The sequence below is a fragment of the Oratosquilla oratoria genome, chromosome 32, assembly GCF_046742065.1.
Source record: "Oratosquilla oratoria isolate Oo_2021 chromosome 32, ASM4674206v1, whole genome shotgun sequence".
NCBI lineage: Eukaryota > Metazoa > Arthropoda > Malacostraca > Stomatopoda > Squillidae > Oratosquilla > Oratosquilla oratoria.
The window spans coordinates 12,653,592-12,672,531 of NC_134808.1; the positions used below are offsets into that span (position 1 = coordinate 12,653,592).

The 18,940-nt window shown below is 40.1% G+C and overlaps 1 protein-coding gene across 3 annotated transcripts in view; it reads left to right on the plus strand.

Moving 5' to 3' along the window:
- Nucleotides 1-18,940, plus strand: part of LOC143041776 (WD repeat-containing protein 46-like) — a 102,211-nt gene that overhangs the window by 40,934 nt on the left and 42,337 nt on the right. For all 3 annotated transcript variants that reach the window (XM_076213826.1, XM_076213824.1, XM_076213823.1), the window contains exon 5: nt 1,534-1,813. In XM_076213826.1, the coding sequence (XP_076069941.1) occupies nt 1,534-1,813 (280 nt within the window). The remainder of the gene's footprint in view (nt 1-1,533; nt 1,814-18,940) is intronic.

Sequence of the window (18,940 nt, forward strand, 5' to 3'; positions counted from 1 at the left end):
TTAACATTTCACCCATCACGGACATCTGGTCGATCACGGTCATCCGATCTCTTTTGTACATTTTGTCCCCCTACGTCACCGTGATTCACGCCGGCCTCCTGTCGTTCAGTGACATTATGTCCGACATCCCTTTCTAAAATTATATTTTGTCCTCCAGTTACATTATATCCTACCATGATATTTTTTCCTCCACTATAATTACATCCCATCGTGATCTTTTGTCTTCCACTGTTATTACATCCTATCCTGATATTTTGGCCTTCATTGATATTTTGTCCGGTATCCCTTCCTAAAATTATATTTTGTCCTTCACTGACATTATATCCTACCGTGATATTTTCTCCTCCATTATCATTACATCCTATCGTGATATTTAGTTCTCCACTATCATTACTTCCCATCGTGATCTTTTGTCCTCCACTGTCATTACATCCCATTGCGACATTTTGTCCTATGACATTACATCCTAATGTGACATTTCGTCCTCTAGCGACATTAGATCCTATCATGATATTTTGGCCTTCATTGACATTCTGTGCGGTATCCATCCCTAAAATTTTACTTACTAGTATAGCCACCCCTTCTTTCACTTGCCCTCTCTTCACTCCTGAGAACCTCCCAATTACACTCCCAAACTCACATTCGCCCCTCCCTCTCAACTTAATTTCACTCAAAGCCAACACATCCATCATTCTTCTCACAAACATACTACCTATCTCTTCCCTTTTACTCTCATCTGTACTACATCCATGCACATTAAAAGACCCAAACCTTAGGGTGCTGGTTGGAAAACTCTTAGACCATCTTATGCCTTTACTTTTTTTTTAGGAATGTCCCCTGTGGGGGCTACTGGGAGAAGGATGCCTAGTCCTAATCCCCATCTTGTTTTTCTCATCTCTTATGATTCAAGTGGGAAGACTTGGTGGCAGCATTCTATCCCCCACCACAGGGTAGGCAAAAAAAGGAAATGAATATTCATAGAAATGGTACAAGGGGGTGGGGGAAAGCATAATGGAGGGACAGTCACAGTATATCGAAAGTGTCATAATTTCTCTGTGAACAGAGCCCACTTTTATCACAGACAAAATTATATTTGGCTCTGGTCCGTAGGGGTGCCCCATATAGACCCTAAAGTATCAACTGCATGCTACTTTGCCACAGTAACATGCAGCCAATACCCCAGACGGGGATAGTAGGTGTAGGTTATGAAATTTGATCATGGGCTCATTCTGGAGGATTAGGTCTCAGGTTCTTAAAGTCGCATCTTTGGTGGAGGTGAGGTAGGTGATGGGGCTTTGGTTGGAGATCTGGTGGTGGGTGTCCACTCTACTTAGGGGTGCTTTTTTGGGAAGTCTGTCTCTCATGAACATGGGTCCAATTAGTTATTGGCAAATTTCTCCTTTGTCTTGCCTATGTATAGAATGAATTGTGAAAAGATGGTAGTCTTGTACGATGAAACAAAGTTATGAGCATACTTGCTGCTGTATTTGTCTATGCAATATTCAATAATTTTTAATCCCCATTTCTCTGCAGGCATCAGTATACCCGAAATGGTCGACATTTACTTATTGGTGGTAAGAAGGGTCACCTTGCTGCATTTGACTGGCTTACAAAGAATCTTCACTTTGAAATCAATGTTATGGAATCTATACATGACATTTGCTGGCTTCATACTGAACAGATGATTGCAGTAGCCCAGAAAAAGTGGACGTATATATATGACAACCAAGGAATTGAGCTTCATTGCTTGAAGAGAATGGACAATGTATTGAAACTAGAATTCCTGCCATATCATTTTCTCTTGTGTTCTGCAGTAAGTATTTTGATCTACTTAGGCCTTTTCCAGACAGCATGTAGCTGTGCATAGAAGTTGTTGTGGAAGTAGTCTTTTTCTGATGCACTTTAATTGAAAATGCATGCTGTGTTACACAAGACTTTGTCATTTATTACCTTGAACAATCTTCCTTCTATATATTTATTAAATCTTGGCTTCTTTCACATTTTACTAATAGTCTTTAACCAACATCCCCCTTATTAGGGAGAGGAAGCCTCTTACTATATGTATATATATATACCCCATCTGGGGTATTGGCTGCATGTTATTGTGGCAAAGTAGCATGTAGTTGATACTTTAGGGTATATTATGGGGTGCCCCTACAGACCAGAGCCATGCATCATTTTGTCTGTGAGAGGAAAACTCTGTTCATAGAGAAATGATGACATTTTTATACTACGACTATCCCTCCATTATGCTGTCCCCCAACCCCTTGTTACTGTCCTGTACCATCTCTCTGAATATTCATTTCCTTTTTTTGCGAACCCTGTGGTGGGGGAAGAGAATGCTACCACCAAGTCTTTCCACTTGAGTCTTAAAAGGCGACAAAAAACGGGACGGGGATAGGATTAGGAGTCCTACAACCTGTAGCCCCAAAAGGGGACATCCCCCCCCCCCCCCAAAAAAAAAGCATAAGAGGGTCTGGGAGTTTTCCAACCAGTACCCTAAGGTTTGGGCTTTTTAATGTGCGTGGATGTGGTACAGATGAGAGTAAAAGTAAATAGATAGGCAGTATGTTTGAGAAGAAAGATGAATGTGCTGGCTTTGAGTGAAACTAAAATGAAAGGAAAGGGCAACTGTGAGTTTGGGAGTGTAGCTGGGAGGTACTCAGGAGTGAAGAGGGGACGAGGGTGAGAAGGGGTGGCTATACTAGTAAGTGAAGAGATAAGTAAGCGGGTAGTGGAGTGGAAGGAGGTTTCATTAAGGTTGATGTGGATGAAGGTGAAGCTGGGAAAGGAGATGTGGGTTTTTGTAAGTGCATATGGACCTGGTAGTGAGAAGAGCGTAGAGGAAAGAGAGGCTTTTTGGGTAGATATAAATGAGTGCATAGAGGGATTAGGGAGAAATGTCAATGTAGTTGTATTGGGAGACCTAAATGCTAGGGTAGGAAATGAACCAATAGACGGAGTAAAAATTGTACTGGAGAAATGATGATGGAGATGTGTCTTGAAAGAGAGTTGATGATAGCAAATACCGTATATACTCATCTATAGGTCAAAATCTTAAGGAACATTTTTTAGGCCAAAACCTAGGGGTCGACCTATACACAAGTAATAATCTTGTTAGGTTGAAATCCAGACATGACAAGAAAGGCTAAGAAGAACTCTTACCTTTTCTTTAGGTTCAAAAATCAAAATATTTACCTACTAGTTACTACCAGTAAACAATGGGGACATAAAATACACGGTACGTACCAAAACATGTGAAATTCCTTCTAGATACGGTAACCCCATACTGTGGTTTTACCTGTTTGTTAAAATTCTTAGCACAGGCAAGATTATTATATCATGTGTACTATTATAGTACCCATAGTTGTTTAGAAAATAATAAAATGCTGTGATATTCTCAAATTTAGCTTTCTATATGGTATATATTATTGTTACCATTACCAAAACAATGCAACACGAGACGTCTTGTTGTGCTGTCCTGCTGCACAACAAGACGTCTCGTGTTGCCAACCAGCGACGTTGTCACCAACATGACACAAATCTTAAGAACCACCAATTTGGAAGTAGTGTGCCAGACAAGCAGGACAATAAAAGACACCACGAAGACGAAAATACACAACAACCAAACACCGGGCACAAAAGCTGGTGTTTATCGTATTCCATGTTCAGGACGTGATAAAGTTTACATCGGAGAAACGTCACGCGACCTGAATACAAGAATACATGAACACCGTTACGACATCAGGCATGAAAAAATGCAAGCTGCTGATACGAGAATCAGACAAAATCCGCAGGAAGTGTTTAGAAGCAGTGATCATTCAAGGAATGAACACTATTGAACAAAATAAGCGAAACGTCGTACAATAAAGGCTCCGTCCTCATATGGTATTTAACTCGTCAGTCTTGTCGGTAACTGCTACTTTCATGAAAAAAATCTTTGTAATCTGTTCAAGTTTTTCACTCTGCTGAAATGGCAACTTCAGCGAAACTTATTGAATATTAAAATCAGTGAACTTGGAAAAAACATAAGCCAAAATACATCAGAATTAATGAAGTGAAAAAACCATGATAATCAATTGCTATACCAGGCAAGCCATGCCACTTCAAAGCATAAAGACAGTGGAATGCTCACAGCACCAAAACAAAAACAAGCCACTCGACCTATACATGAGGTATATGGAAAATTTCAGATTTTTTGGCCAAAAATGGGGGGTCGATCTTTACACGAGATCGACCTATAGACGAGTATATACGGTACAGTGATTAGGAAGAAGGTCAAGCATAAGTACACATGGGAGAGGGTGGTGGATGGAAGAGTGGCAGAGCGTTAATGGACTATATAGTGGTGACCAGGAGTATGGTAGGAAGAGTTAAGGATGTACATGTTCTAAGGGGAGAGAGTGGGGTAATATCAGATCATTTCCTAGTGGAAGGTAAATTGAGAGTGGAGAATAGGTGGAGAAAGAGGAAAAGGGCAGAAGGTAAGGAGGTTCTTAGAGTGAACTGCTTAAATGAGGAAAAAAAGGAGAGTGAGTATAAGAAGAAGCTGAAAGAGGAGTGGGAGGGAGTAAAGGATAGAGTAGAACTAGGAGTGGAGGTGGAATGGGGATGGTTCAGAGAGGGAGTTATAAGGTGTGCAAAGATGGTATGTGGAACAAGGAGGGCAGGAGGAAATAGATGGAAGGGTAGTGAGTGGTGGAATGAGGAAGCAAAGAAATGTGTAGAAGAGAAGAAGCAGACATTCATAGATTGGCTGCAAATTAGGACGAGGGAATCATATGAGAGATACAAAGTAAAGATAAGGGAAGTTAAGCATAAGATAAAGGAAGCAAAGGGGAGAGCAAATGTGAAATGGGGTAAGAGTATGACAGAAAATTTTGAAAGCAATAAAAAGATGTTTTGGAAGGATATTAAAAGAGAAAGAGGAGGCAAATCAAGTAGAGAAGAAAAGGTAAAAGGTGCAGATTGAGAGATGATAATGGAAGAGAAGGCAGTGAGAGGAAGATGGGCAGAGTATTTTAGGGAGTTGCTAATTGTGAAGGAGGATAGGGAGGGAAAGGTAGTTGCAGTGGGAAGTGCAAAGAAATTGAGAGTGATGAGTGAGGAAAATGGAGGAGAAATAGGGAAGGATGAAGTGAAAGCAGCTGTTAACCTCTTCAGTACGGGCCAAAATCTCGCGGGCAGCATTATCTGCCAGACGTAATGTGTCGTAATAATACTCGCATCATAAAATATAATCACCGCTTATATCGATCGTTCTCTCTTTCTCCCGTGAATTTTGATAACCATAGAAAATGTGATGAAGACAGTTTAGAGAGTATGTCATTATGCAGGGGCAACTACAATAAATATAATCAAGACACCGATATGGCAGCCTCGCATATCCAATTGCTCCTCATGCCGCGTACGTATGCGGCACTGTATGGAAGGGGTTAAGATGATGACAGCAGGTAAGGCACCTGGTCTGGATGGATGCCATGCAGAATGTCTAAAAAAAGGAGGTACAGTGATGGTGGACTGGCTGGTGAGGTTACTTAATGTTTGTTTAAGAGATGGTAGAGTGCTGGAGGATTGGAGGAGTGCCTGTATAGTTCCGCTTTACAAGGGAAAGGGGGACAAGTGTGAGTATAGTAGTTTCAGAGGGATTAGCTTGTTGAGTGTAGTTGGGAAGGCTTATAGGAGGGTCATGATTGAGAGGATCAGGAGAGGAACAGAAGGAGTAATTGGTGAGGAACAGTGTGGGTTTAGGAAGGGTAGGGGTTGTGTAGATCAGATTTTTGTGATAGGACAGATATGAGAGAAAGCTATAGGAAAAGGTAAGGATGTCTTTTGGGCTTTTATGGATCTGTAAAAGGCTTATGACAGGGTAGACAGGAAGGCACTGTGGGAGGTACTGCAGATATATGGGATAGGAGGAAAGCTGTTAAGAGCAGTCAAGAGTTTTTACGAGTGTTGTAGAGCTTGTGTCAGGATTAGAAATGGTGGGACTTCGTCAGGGATGTGTTATGTCACCCTGGCTGTTCAATCTTTACATGGATAGGGTGGTGCGAAAGGTGAATGCAAGGGTAGTGGGTTAGGGGTTGGAGATGATTAAAGAAAATGGAGAAAAGTGGTTGGTGAGCCAGTTGTTGTTTGCTGACGACACTGCGCTTGTAGCAGGATCAGAGGAGGGATTGAGGAAGTTAGTGACAGAGTTTGAGAAGGTGTGTGAAAGAAGGAAGCTGAAGATAGATGTTGGTAAAAGTAAGGTGATGAGATGTACAAGGGGAGAGAGTGACAGCAGGCTGGAAGTGAGCATTAAGGGTGAAAGACCGGAGGAAGTGGATAGTTTTAGATATTTGGGTGGGAATGTGGCAGGAAAGGGAGAAGTGGTGGTGGAGGTAGAATGTAGATTGAGAGAAGCAAGTAAATGCCTTGGTAGATTTAAAAGTGTAATGAGAAATAGACATCTAGGAATGGATGCTAAGAGGAGGTTATATGAAGGAGTGATTGTGCCAACAGCACTGTACATGGGAGAAACATGGAACATGAGAGAGGAAGAGAGAAGGAGTTTGAATGTGTTTGAGATGAAATGTCTGAGAAGTATGATAGGGGTTACTAGACTAGATAGTGTGAGAAATGAGGAGGTGAGGAGTAGAATAGGGGTGGAAAGGGAACTGGGAGATAGGGTTGATGAAAGATTATTAGGATGATTTGGACACATGGGAAGAATGAGTAAAGAAAGATTAGTAAAAGAAGTGTGGAAGGCAGAGGTGGAATGAGTGAATATGAGGGGGCGTCCTAGGATGAGATGGATGGATGGGGTGAAAGGGGCATTACAAAAGAGAGGAATGTCTGTGGAGGAAGGACAGGAGAGGACAGAAGATAGGGGTGAATGGAGAGTGGTTGTGTATAGATGATGCTGTGATGCATGAGGGGGAGTGGGTGGGGGATGGGGGGGTGAGGAAGTATGTATGAGAAAAATTTAACGCAGCCCAAAGGGATTTCTCCCCGTCTTCTTTTCTGCATGAGGGGACGGAGAGGGGGGATCGCCAAATTTCTGAAGCGGCCTTGCTGTGGATGTACTGTGTCTTGCGACACTGCTTCTGACCCAGGGCAGTGGACAGGATGCAGGGATGACTCGTCATCTAAGAGGTGCCAAGATAAGAAGGAGGGTGGAGGGGAGTGGAATATATAGGAAATGGAATGGGTGGGAGTGGTTTCTGTGCCTTTTTCTTTTTGGCTAACACCCCCCACCCCCACCCCCGTGTTGGGGGAAAAGCCTTTGGTTACAAAATAGGATGAGGGAGTCATATGAGAGGTACAAAGAAAAGAAAAGAGAAGTAAAGCAAAAGGTAAAGGAGGCAAAGAGGAGAGCAGATGTGAAGTGGGGTAAGAGTATGACAGAAATTTTTGAAAGTAATAAAAAGATGTTTTGGAAAGAAATTAAGAGAGGAAGAGGAGGCGAATCAGGTAGAGAAGAAAAGGTAAAAGGTGCAGAAGGAGAGATGATAATGGAAGAGAAGGCAGTAATGGGAAGATGGGCAGAATATTTTAGGGAGTTGCTAAATGTAAAGGAGGATAGGGAGGGAAAGATAATTGCAGTGGCAAATGCTAAGAAAATGAGAGTGATGAGTGAGGAAAATGGAGGAGAAATAAGGAAGGATGAAGTGAAGGCAGTTGTTAAGATGATGAAAGCAGGTAAGACACCTGGTCTGGATGGATGCCATGCAGAATGTCTAAAAAAAGGAGGTACAGTGATGGTGGACTGGTTGGTGAGGTTATTTAATGTTTGCTGGAGAGAGGGTAGAGTGCCGGAGGACTGGAGGAGTGCCTGTATAGTTGCACTTTACAAGGGAAAAGGGGACAAGTGTGAATGTAGTAGTTTCAGAGGGATTAGCTTGTTAAGGGGGTCGTCCATCAGAAAATCACGAAAAAAAAAAAAAAAAACGAAATTCTGAAAATATTTCCTCTAAAAGTGTTGCTCATAAGCTATCTCGTGGCTGAGTATGGAAGCTGTATCTTGATTTTTACTATAAAAAAAAAAATAATACAGTACCCCCCCACCCTACTGTGGCTGGATCGTGTGCGCTGCGTACTACATATTATGTTTTCTGTTGTTACATATATTTGCTAACAAAAGAAGCTTTGTTTTTTGCACAATATTTATGCTTTTGTATGATAAATAATAGCATATGAGCTAATATGTTGACAGATGCTGTGACAGTTGACACAGTATTATGGGAAGGCAATATGTGATTGTGTGAATACTGACGTTCAGACAATGCGTAAAGCTATTATGGCCTCCTACCTGCCATCTGTCAGCACAGATGAGAAGTCATTGCATTCTTACTGTCCTAAGGGAGAAGACTCGTGGTGTTTTTTTGCAGAGAGCACTAGCCAGGCAAGAGGAACCCGAGTCTCACAGAGTCAAGAAGCCGTTCCTGGCGAAGATTCCCACTGAGAAGCGGAAATCCATCCTGGCAATATATCAAGACCTCACCTCTACAGAGCTTTTAGAGAAATGCCTCAAGGGAAGGACACAAAACCAAAATGAAAGCTTCCATGCAAAGATCTGGGCTTTGAGTTCAAAGAGGAAGTTTGCATCAGCAGCTATAGTTCAATTCTGTGCTCAAGTTGCAGTTCTGAACCACATCTTTGGTTATGAACTTGCATATATGCCATCAGCAAGAGGGACAACAACCAGTGATGCCATAAAACAGCTTAGGATGGCAGATAAAGATCGTCTGTCGCCAAAGATGCATCGCGCCAAGAAAGGGAAAAGTGCAATATAACCCTGGTGGATACTAACTGGATTCATCATATAAACCTGTAATTAATCAAAAGCTGGCAACAAAGAGTAGGGTTGTGCCTATGATACCCTTTCAACACCATAACATCCTAAATGATGAAAGGGGACCAGTAACCATGAACAAAAAAACTATGACACTCATTCCTGAAAAACTTGATTTTTGCACATTTAACTTGATTCATATCCAAAACGCCTTCACTGATTTTTAACTGCAAATCCTTTTCGGATTCAGCATAATTGGGAGAACATTTGGAGGCAGATTTATGTCCTGTCAAGGACTAGTCGGATTTTTTCATAATTTTTTTTTTCTTTTTTTTTTTGCTTTTTTCATCAACTTTGCATTTTTTTTATCATAACAGAATGATCAGAACATCATAATTCTGCCTGTTTCTTCATCTATCCTAGCCCATTATAAAGAAAAAAAAAAAATCAATATCCAGTCAAAGGTCTATCCTCTGAATCAATTTCAAAATTTTCAAAAATTACCCCTCGAAAAAAAAAAAAAAAAAAAATCACAATGTAAAAAAACTCGGTGGTATCTTCTCTGAGACAAGACAGTTACTAGGAAAAAATCTCAGCCACTTTCATCCCAAACTAAAAAAGTTCAATTTTCTAATGGACAATCCCCATAAGTGTAGTTGGGAAGGCTTATGGGAGGATCTTGATTGAGAGGATTAGGAGAGGAACAGAGGGAGTAATTGGTGAGGAACAGTGTGGATTTAGGACGGGTAGAGGTTGTGTAGATCAGATCTTTGTGGTAAGACAAATATGTGAGAAAGCTATAGGAAAGGGGAAGGATGTTTTTTGGGCTTTTATGGATCTGGAAAAGGCTTACGATAGGGTAGACAGAAAGGCACTGTGGGAGGTTATGCAGATATACGGGATAGGAGGAAAGCTTCTAGGAGCTGTCAAGAGTTTTTATGAGAGTAGTAGAGCTTGTGTCAGGATTAGAAATGGAGAGAGTGAGTGGGACTTTGTCAAGGATGCGTTATGTTGCCCTGGCTGTTCAACTTATACATGGATGGGGTAGTGCGAGAGGTAAATGCAAGGGTAGTGGGTTAGGGATTGGAGATGGTTAAAGAAAATGGAGGAAAGTGGGAGGTGAGCCAACTGTTGTTTGCGGACGACACTGCACTTGTGGCATGATCAGAGGAGGGATTGAGGAAGTTGGTGACAGGGTTTGGGAGAGTATGTGATAGAAGAAAACTAAAGATAAATGTGGGTAAAAGTAAGGTGATGAGATGTACAAGGGGTGAAAGTGGTAGTAGACTGGAAGTGAGCATTAAGGGAGAGCGACTGGAGGAAGTGGATAGTTTTAGATACTTGGGTGCAATTGTGGCAGGAAAAGGTGGAGTGAAGGTGGAGGTAGAATGTAGATTGAGAGAAGCGAGTAAATGCTTTGGTGGATTGAAGAGTGTAATGAGGAATAGAAATTTGGGAATGGATGCTAAGAGGAGACTATATGAAGGAGTGATTGTGCCAACAGCACTGTATGGGGCAGAAACATGGAACATGAGAGAGGAAGAGAGAAGGAGTTTGAGATGAGGTGTCTGAGAAGTATGATGGGGGTTACTAGGCTGGATAGAGTGAGAAATGAGGAGAAGAACGGGGGTGGAAAGGGAGTTGGGAGATAGGGTTGATGAAAGAGTATTAGGATGGTTTGGACACATGGAAAGAATAAGAGAAGAAAGACTAGTAAAAGAGGTGTGGAAGGCAGATGTGGGGGGAGTGAACATGAGGAGACGTCCTAGGATGAGGTGGATGGATGGGGTAAAGGGGGCTTTGGGGAAGAGGGGAATGTCTGTTGAGGAAGGATGGGAGAGGACAGAAGACAGGGGTGAATGGAGAATGGTTGTATATGGATGATGTTGTGATGCATGAGGTGGAATGGGCGGGGGGATGGGGGGTGAGGTAGTATGTGTGAGCAAAATTTGACGCAGCCCGAAGGGATTTCTCCCCGTCTTCTCCTTTTATACATGGGGGGACGGAGACGGGGGTCGCCGATCTAATGAAGCGGCCTTGCTGTGGATGTGCTGTGTCTTGCGACACTGCTTCTGACCCAGGGTAGTGGACAAGGTGCAGGGATGACCCGTCATCCAGGAGGTGCAAAGGTAAGAGGGAGGGTGGAGGGGTGTGGAATGTATTCAAGGATGAAATGGGTGGGAATGATTTTATGCCTTTCCTTTTTGGCTACCTCCCTTGTAAGGGGGAAAAAGCCTTACGACTGAGTTCGGTTCCGACAGACAGGTCGTAAGTCGATCTGGACGCAAGTCGGAATTTATATATATACGGTATATATTACCCTTTAAATATTATTTTTGTTACTGTATACATGTATATTCTATATTTAGCATACTGAAATAATCTTAGCATCTTTCAACTATGTTGTATAGTATTTTTTAAACCTTTTTTATAATTTTATCTGATTTTCTTTGAGAAACGTAGCATACTGAATAAAATCCTATCATCTTTGACCCATGATATTTAATACTATATTTTTTAAAATTTTTATTATTCTATCATCAGATTTTCTTTAGGAAACGTATGCATACTGAATAAAATGTTATCATCTTTGAGCTACATTGTTTAATATTTATTATTCTTTTTATAATTGTCGTTAGGAAACGTAGCCTAGGCCTACGCATACTGAATAAAGCCCTGTCATCTTTGACCTACAAATACTTTTTTGTTGGTTAAATTAAAATCATTGTACTGTATAATTTACATCTTATTAATTGCAAAAAATTAAAAATACTAAATGCAAGGCAAAATTAGGAAAAAAATATTTCAAAACACATTCTTTTCATTTACGTACTGTACCGAAAATATTGTTATCGACAACAGACTAGGCTAACAAAGTTTACTGTTACATTTTATTAATTGCAAAACATAAAAATACATAATGCAAGGCAAAATTAGGAAAAAAATATTTCAAAACATTGTTTTCGTTTACGTACTATACCAAAAATATTGCAAAACATAAAAATACAAAATGCTGTACTGAACATATTGTTATCGACAACAGACTAGGCATAAAAAAGTTTTACTGTTACATTTTATTAATTGCAAAACATATTAAAATATAAAATCCAAGGCAAAATTGAGATCCTCTCTTTGTCTTTTAAAATTATCGACACTAGAATGTGATAACTGAAGTTCACGTGCTATCACATAACTTTCTTCCTTCCTTCATAATGTTTTATCACTTTCATTTTCGTGTCAAGTTCAATAACCTTTCTTTGTTTCTTGGCAGGCTTGGAAATATCTAAAGATAATTTTCTTTTAGACATCTTCATGGGGGTTTCAAGCACAAAAAAATTAAAGATATAATCCTTGTCATGAATGAAGTCAGAAATACCACATGCTCCTGAATGAGAGGGAAGCTGACGCTGCCAGTAACCTGCCAAAACTATCGTACTCGCGTCTCGTGGCGTGCAAAGTAATTGTACTGCATTGCCAGGCATAACATTGCAATTCTATTACTCTATTAAATGTTAGATATTATTACACAATCTCGTGGTCGTAAAGTCGATCAGTCGTAAGTCGCCTAGGTCGTAAGTCGACTACCTGTACATATATATATATATACATATACATATATATACACATACATATATATATACACATACATATGTATACATATATATATACAGATGCTCCTCTACTTACGTTCATTTGTTTTACGTTTTTTCGATTTTACGTTTGAACTGACTGTAAAAAAAAATGATTTTTTTTTTTTTTTAATGAATTTTTTTGTTTAGCGCACTCTCCGTAGTTCAAATGATACTTACGCATGACGCTGCGTCCATTGTTTACATGACACAAACGACAGACTGAATATGCCTTGCCTCCTCCTCCACCATTTCAATTTATGTTGCTTGAATTTAATTTATTTGAAATTAATGTTACAGTAAACTCGCGCTTATCCAAAAGCGTTTTAACCGAATAATCGCATTAACCGAACATTTTCTCAATACGGTAGCCATCACTTCAACCGAACTTATTTGGATCTCAACCGAACATTCAAACACCCCGCCGCCTCTTCCGCCACCCCCGCAAGCTTCACCAAGTGCTCACACGGTGGCAGCACACTCCATGTTTACACCTGATCGGCTGTTTATACTCTATAGAATATGTTTATGAACTATTATAAGCATTTCCATGCGTATGTTAAGTTTACAAGAAAGAATATTGCAGCGGACGTTACCGCACAAACTCTACGGGAATGAAACACACAAAGTCGGATTAACCGAACATTTCGGTTAATCGGACATTTCTAATCCCCCTTGGAGTTCGGATAAGTGGAAGTTTACTGTATTTTACAATGTTATGTGTATAATTAATGATTTAGGGGTGTTTTATAAGATACGGTAACAGAATTTACGGATGTATAGTACAGTATGAACGGTCATACATTACTAGAACGTAGAGTAACAACTTACGTTCGGCCGTTCGGAACGTAACTAAAACGTTAGTTGAGGAGCGTCTGTATATATATATATATATATATCTATATCTATATATATATATATATACATATACATATATATATTATATATATATATACAGACGCTCCTCAATTTACGTTTTAGTTAGGTTCCGAACGGCCGTACGTAACGTGAAAATGAACGTAAGTTGTTACTTTACTATACATCCATAAATTCTATTACCGTATCTTATAAAACACCCCTAAATCATTAATTATAAACATAACATTGTAGAATAACAACATTAATTTCAAATAAATTAAATTCAAGCAACATAAATTGAGATGGTGGAGGAGGGGGAGGAGGAGGAGGAGGCAAGGCACATTCAGTCTGTTGTTTGTGCCATGTAAACAATGGACGCAGCATCATGCGTAAGTATCGTTTGAACTACGGAGAGTGCGCTAAACTAAAAAATTCACTCGAAATGTTTTTTTTTTTTTACAGTCCAAACGTAAAATCGAAAAAAAACGTAAAACGAATGAACGTAAGTAGAGGAGCGTCTGTATATATATATATATATATATATATATATATATATATATTATATATATATATATTTACATATATATATTTACATATTTACATATATATATATATATATAATATATATATATATATATGTGTATATGATATATGTACTGTATATGTATATGTATATATGTATATATATATATATATATATTTTGGAAGGAGGCCATTTATGATGCATGCGTTGTTGAAGTCAACAGCTGCGATAGCATTATTATGCTTGTAGAAATGCTTTTCTAAGTTGCGCACCAACGTGCGGTCGTCTGGAAGCAGGTTCTTAAGCAGATTGCTGAAGTCCATGGTGTATATCTCTCGAGACGTCTTTCGGCCTTAACTGGCCATCTTCAGGAGGTGTGGGCTGGTCAAATTGATGACGGAGAATGAATCGAAGTGGCTATGGGACGGTATATAGCGGTGGGGAGTGGATCACCGGGCAGTGCCCGGGGCGGTGGAGTCAGCCAATCAGCGCACGGGAATCATTCTCTGCCTTCTGGTTGGTAAAGACATTTCGGGCTGTTGCTGGATGTTGATAGCGGGTTTTTGGTTGAAAATGAGCACCGCTTCTGTCATTCTTAGTCGTCTGGTGTCGTTGTTTCTCTCGATGATGGTGGTGGTGTTGTTTTCCATGTGGTGCCTTTTGAGTACGAGCCCATGTTCGTACAGGTAATGCCTCCTTATGGCGCCGTCCTGCAAATGGGCTGAGATCCTCTTCGACAGTGTTGTGGTGGTTACGCCGATGTACTTGGAGTTAGGGCGACTGCAGTTGCCACTGGAGCATGTGTGTTCGTACACGGTATTCACCTCTTGCATATCACTTGTCTTGGGTAGGCAGCTGTTCTTTATGACCAAGTTGGATGTCTTCCGTGTCTTGTAGTAGATGACGAGGTCAATTTTTAAAGCCGGGTCGGTGGGTGTGACATTCTTGTAGATTATATTCCTGAGGGAATACAATACAATCTACAAGAATGTCACACCCACCGACCCGGCTTTAAAAATTGACCTCGTCATCTACTACAAGACACGGAAGACATCCTCATCATTTCCAAATGTCTATTCTTCATTACACTTTTTAATCCACCAAGGCATTTACTCACTTCTCTCAATCTACATTGTACCTCCACTCCACCCTCTTCTGCCACATTCACAAAAAAGTATCTAAAACTGTCCACTTCCCCCTGTCACTTACCCTTTATGCTCACTTCCAGTCTACTACCACTTTCACCCCTTGTACATCTCATCACCTTACATTTACCCACATTTATCTTGAACTTTCTTCTTTCACACTCCCAAATTCTGTCACCAGCTTCCTCAATCCCTCCATTTTCTTTAAACATCTCCAATCCCTGACCCACCACTCTTGCATTTACCTCTCGTACCACCCCATCTATGTATAATTTGAACAGCCAGGAGTGACAAAACACATCCCTGACGAAGTCCCACCTTTACCTTGAGCCACTCACTCGCTCCATTTCTAATGCTGACACATGCTCTACTACTCTTGTAAAAACTCTTGACAGGTCCTAGAAGCTTTCCTCCTATCCCGTACATTTGCAATACCTCCCACAGTGCCTTCTTGTCTACCCTGTCATAAGCCTTTTCCAGATCCATAAAAGCCCAAAAAACACCTTTACCTTTTCCTATAGCTTTCTCACATATTTCCCCTACCACAAAAATCATATCTACTCAACCTCTACTTGTCCTAAACCCACACTGTTCCTCTCCAATTACTCCTTCTGTTCCTCTTCTAATCCTCTCAATCAAGATCCTCCTATAAGCCTTCCCAACTACACTCAACAAACTAATCCCTCTGAAACTACACTCACACTTGTCCCACTTTCCCTTGTAAAGTGAAACTATACAGGTACTCCCCCACTCTACCCTTTCTCCAGCAAACATTAAATAACCTCACCAGCCAGTCCACCATCACTGTACCTTCCTTTTTTTTTTTTAGACATTCTGCATGGCATCCATCCAGACCAGGTGCCTTACCTGCTCTCATCATCTTAACTGCCTTCACTTCATCCATCCTTTTTTCTCCATTTTCCTCACTAATCACGGTTATTTTCTCAGCACTTCCCTCTGCAACTATCTTTCCCTCCTTATCCTCTTTCACATTTAGCAACTCCTTAAAATACTCTGCCCATCTTCCCCTTACTGCCTTCTCTTCCATTATTATCTCTCCATCTGCACCTTTTTCCTTTTCTTCTGTACTTGATTTGCCTCCTCTTCCTCTCTTAATTTCTTTCCAAAACAACTTTTCATTACTTTCAAAATTTTATGTCATACTCTTACCCCATTTCACATCTGTTCTCCTCTTTGCCTCCTTTAACTTATGCTTTACTTCTCTTTACTTTGTACCTCTCATATGATTCCCTCGTCCTATTTTGTGACCAATCTATGAAAACTCGCTTCTCTTCTACAACCTTCTTTGATTCCTCATCCCACCACTCACTACCCTTCCCTCTATTTCCTCCTATCCTTCTTGTTCCATACACCATCTTTGCACATCTTATGACTCCCTCCTTGAACCATCCCCATTCCTCCTCCACTCCCGTTCTACTCTATCCTTCACTCCCTTCAGTTCCTGAGCTTGTTCTTGTACTACATCTCCTTTTCCTTTTCATTTAAAGAGTTCACTCTAAGCACCTCCCTATCTTCTGCCCTTTTCCTCTTTCTCCATCTATCCTCCACTTTCAACTTACCTTCCAGAAAATGATCTGATATTACCCCACTCTCTCCCCTTAGCACATGTACATCCTTAACTCTTCCTATTATACTCCTATCTAACACTACATAGTCCATTATTGCTCCATCCACCACCCTGTACCATGTTTACTTATGCTCGACTTTCTTCCAAAACACTGTATTTGCTATCATCAACTCCCTTTGTAGACATATCTCCACCATCAACTCTCCACCACAATTCTTTCCTGGAACTGCACATTTCCCAACCACTCCATTTATTAGTTCATTTCCTACCCTAGCATTAAGGTCTCCCAACACTACTACATTGACGTTCCTCCCTAATCCCTCTAAGCACTCATTTATATCTACCCAAAAAGCCTCCCTTTCCTCTACACTCTTCTCACTACCAGGTCCATATGCACTTACAAAAACACCCACATCTCCTTTCCCAGCTTCACCTTCATCCACATCAACCTTGATGAAACCTCTTTCCACTCCACTACTCGCTTACTCATCTCTTCACTCACTAGTATAGCCACCCCTTCTCACCCTCGTCCCCTCTTCACTCCTAAGTACCTCCCAGCTACACTCCCAAACTCACAGTTGCCCTTTCCTTTCATTTTAGTTTCACTCAAAGCCAGCACATCCATCTTCTCACAAACATACTGCCTATCTCTTCCCTTTTACTCTCATCTGTACCACATCCATGCACATTAAAAGACCCAAACCTTAGGGTACTGGTTAAAAAACTCCCAGACTCTCTTATGCCTTTTACTTCTTTTTTTTAGGAATGTCCCCTTTTGGGGCTACAGGTAGGAGGACTCCTAATCCCATCCCCCGTCCCGTTTTTTGTCGCCTTTTATGACTCAAGTGGAAAGACTTGGTGGTAGCGTTCTCTTCCCCCACCACAGGGTTGGCGAAAAAATGAAATGAATATTCAGAGAAATGGTACAGGACAGTAACAAGGGGTTGGGGTACAGCATAATGGAGGGATAGTCGTAGTATAAAAGTGTCATAATTTCTCTATGAACAGAGTTTTCCTCTATTACAGACAAAATGATGTGTGGCTCTGGTCTGTAGGGGCACCCCATATAGACCCTAAAGTATCAACTGCATGCTACTTTGCCACAATAACATGCAGCTAATACCCAAGATGGGGTATATATATATACACACAAATATATATAGATATACATATATATATATATATATATATATATGTATGTATATATATACATATATATATATATATTCACAGAAAACCACTTGGGAAATAAGACACTGATCCGAACGTTTTCATCTATTCAGACATTTTCAAGGATGGGGTAGGCTGTGTTTATAGCATTCCGTGTCACAAGTGTGATAAATACTACATTGGTCAAATTAGAAATGAGTTAATTACCAGAATCAATCAACACAGGTATAGTGTGAGATCGGGTCTATTGTCCAGTGGGATTTTTGTACACGTTAGAGATTGGAACCATCCCATTGATTGGAATAATTCTGAAGAAATTGTCTATTGTAGTTCTTTGCTAGATAGAAACATTATTGAATCTAGTTTGATTAAAATTCTTTTAATAACTTTATGAATGTAAATTTAGGTTTATATAAACTTGATAATTTCAAGTCCCACACGAAAGACTACTTACTAAATTAGCTTTGCATGGAATAAGTGGTAGCCTATTAGGTTGGACTAGTAATTGGTTGAATGGTAGAAAACAGAGAGTTGTTTTAAATGGAAAAACTTCTGGATGGAAAAGTGTTGCAAGTGGAGTTCCTCAGGGTTCCGTTCTTGGGCCACTTCTATTCATAGTATATATAAATGATATAGACCATGCTGTTTCCAAATTTGCTGATGATACAAAACTGTGCGGAGTGGCAAATGATCACTCAAACCAATTAGATATTCAAGAAGATTTAGATAAATTACAGCAATGGTCTGAAAAGTGGCTAATGAAATTTAACACTAAGTAAATGCAAGGTAATGCACATAGGTAAAAATAACAGTAAGTATGATTACAAGTTATTTGGTAATTCCTTAACAAAAGTGGATAGTGAAAAAGATCTTGGCGTAATTATCAGTAACAACCTCAAATCATCCAAGCAGTGTATTTCAGCCTCTGAGAAAGCAAATAAGGTTCTGGGACTGATTGCGCGATCTTTTGATTTCAAAAGTCCATCACTCATTAACAAGCTATATAAATCGTTAGTTCGTCCACATTTGGAATATGCTGTTTCCGTATGGTCACCGAATCTCATTAAAGACATTGACAGACTGGAAAAAGTACAACGGCGAGCCACAAAACTGATTCCAAATATCAAAAATAAATCATACAAAAATCGACTAAAACACATGAATCTGTTTTCCCTAAAAAAGCGTAGACTCAGAGGTGACTTGATACAGGTCTTTAAGATTTTAAAGGGAATTGACAACATCAAAAGTGAC